Below are 2,707 nucleotides of genomic sequence, written 5' to 3'. Positions count from 1 at the left end.
TTTTAACCAACCCGTCTCCTAACTTTTACTTAAACATCAAAGTAGCTGCCGGTTAATATTCACTGAAAGCTGCCGTGTCTCTCCTTCAACCACGTAGCTACCCTCTAAGTAGTGAAATGCGACCGCAAGTCAGATGACTCAAAGCGACAGTTCTGATGATGTCAAACCAAGAGGCGGGACATGGGAGCAGCAGGGGACAGGAAAAAAAACCCTGACTGAAAATGCTCTGAACATAGATAGCTGCACCAAACCTCTGTTACCTTTGGCTAAAGGAAATAAGTGGAAAGGGGACAAAAAGCACAAATTAGTAGTGGGGACATTGGTCACACCAGTCCTTCAGAAAGTTACACCTGTGCTGTATTCAACCAAACACCGACGATTTTGGAATTCCCCCTGGAAATTCTTTTAGGTAAGAAAAGTAGGACGTCTGGTCACCCTATTCATGACTCCAGCATGTCTCTATTACAGACTGACACAGGAGTGGATTTTCACTCCCGTCCCGTCCCACTCCCACAGAAAAAAATTGTGTCCCGTCCCGATCCCGAGCCAGAGTAGAAATCTAAATCCTGTTCCGTCCCACTCCTGGTGAAATTACTCCCACTCCCATCCCGCTCCCATTCAGAATGACTCCCACTCCTGCACCACTCCCAGTCAGCTTGCGTTGCAAATCAAACTTTTCGAAGTCAACTGTCTAATCAAGTTGTTGACAGCACAGGTGCACCACGTTACATTCCTTTATAATCTGTACACCTCTGACTTCTAGTATAAGACAGAATCCTGTTATCTGCTGAAATACTCTGATGCCTCTATAGTCGTTATGCATCAGAGATGGACAAGAAGCTGATACAAGGAAATGGTGGAGCACCTTTGGCATTGTGTGGAAACAATCATCTGATCCTGAATGTAAAAAAGAAAGAAAGATGACTTTAGATTTCAGAAGAAATCAGAAACAAGATGAATCCTTTTAACAACATGGGAGAGGATGTGGAGGTGGGGTTGGCCCTATACATTCATTGGTGTTCACCTGAACATCAAACTTGGCTGAAGACAAAAGTTTGCAGATCCTAACAAGAAGGGGCGGATGATTAGTCCTGTTCAGATGAAAGTAAAGTCTGCCTTTAGTTTGGGAATCAGGGTCCCAGAGTCTGAATGTTAGACAGACCACAATGGATAAGTATAGGTGACAAAGGTCCTTGTTTTGACAAGACTCTCATTAAAATACACATTTAATCAGCTTTCATAGGGTATCGATCTCATGACTTCTCCTTTTTCTTTTTATTTCGCGTTAAACTGGAATATAGTGTTTTATTCATTCTTGACTAACTAGTGAAGAAGAAAAAGAGGCGGGGAGATTCAGGGAGGAGCTGATCTGGTACTGAACTACAGAAGAGAAACCACCTTCCACAGTCAACACAGTTCAAACATTAACTCTGATCATCATGGAGTACTATGGACTTTATCTTCTTGTTGCTTCACTTCTAAGAGGTCAGATTTAATTCTAAATATGAAGAAATATTCTTAGGCTAAAAACTAAGTTTTAGAACTAAGTCAGTAACAAATTTTTCCTCCTTTAGGTGTCTGTTCTCAAGATCTCACTCCACTGGCTGATGAAACCTTCACCATAGAGGGCAGCTCTGTTACTGTGTCTTACCGATTCTCTAAAGAACCAAGGGGAAGTGATGAGTTTTACTGGTATCGACAGTATCCAGGAAAACCTCCAGAGTTTCTGATCTATCATGTAGGATCAGGAAATAAACAAAATGACCAAATCCTTGGACTGAATATTCAGGTGAAGGGAGCTGATATAAGCCTGCTGATCCCCTCTGCTGCAGCGACAGACTCTGCTGTGTACTACTGTGCTGTGAGGCCCACAGTGACAGGAAACACCAGAACTCTGTACAAGAACCTGCAATACTCCACTACATCCACTAGAGGGCCTCACACACTGTTCTTCCTCTATGGTTTGTTATGAGTGAGGCTGAGGCTTCATCCTCTCATGCAGTCACTCGACAGTCAAATGCCTGTGATAGAACAAAAAATGAATGTGTGAAAAAAGCTTAAATGGTAATAAAACAATTAACTCTGCACACCAATGAAATAATCCACCATAGCGTTAATGTAAAATCTAAAATAATTTTACTCCAGATATAGCATATTTCAGTTTAAAACTCTTGACTAGACTATAGAAACTCAACAAACTAAGTGATATTTAAATGTTGCGCAATTTTACAATAAGATTATGAATATATTAAATACCTAGAACTGGAAGTTATAGTTAATTAATCGATAATTAAAAATCAAGGGTGAAACTAATTCATGATTATTATAAATGGAATTAGCTTTTTCACAAGTGTTCTTAGTCTCAGATAAAGGTTGGATTCCTGGTTTGGTTGTTAAGATCCAGAGTCTTTCACTAAACTAGAGTTATTAATCACCAACCAAATAAATCTGTCTCTGTCCATTGAGATGTTACTCAAAGGAGGGGGGATCTGACCTGAGTGATGATTTTTCTTGAGTGCATAAAATAACTACAAAAGACCAGAAGATAAAATTAAACGTTTCCTTTATTAGCTAATAATCTGTGCAAAAACTAAACATTACTGAAAATATAGACAGGTACATAAAGCACAAAAAAACTGGAAAAGGGGTTTTTTTCTTTAATCTTTAATAACCTTAGCCTAGCTCTTTAAACAACTGAAAAGGAAGA

General features: G+C 39.6%; 1 gene segment (V, D, J or C); it reads left to right on the top strand.

The window, feature by feature from the left end:
• The first annotated feature begins 1,395 nt into the window (after positions 1-1,395).
• On the top strand, positions 1,396-1,972 carry LOC107092579. The segment is given in 2 exon segments: positions 1,396-1,485; positions 1,575-1,972. Coding segments are annotated over 2 exon segments (444 nt in total).
• Positions 1,973-2,707: the final 735 nt, after the last annotated feature.

Source organism: Cyprinodon variegatus, unplaced genomic scaffold (genome assembly GCF_000732505.1).
Source record: "Cyprinodon variegatus isolate N-32 unplaced genomic scaffold, C_variegatus-1.0 Scaffold386, whole genome shotgun sequence".
Classification (NCBI taxonomy): Eukaryota; Metazoa; Chordata; class Actinopteri; order Cyprinodontiformes; family Cyprinodontidae; genus Cyprinodon; species Cyprinodon variegatus.
Note: the sequence above shows the minus strand (reverse complement) of the source record. Positions and strands in the feature narration are given on the sequence as shown.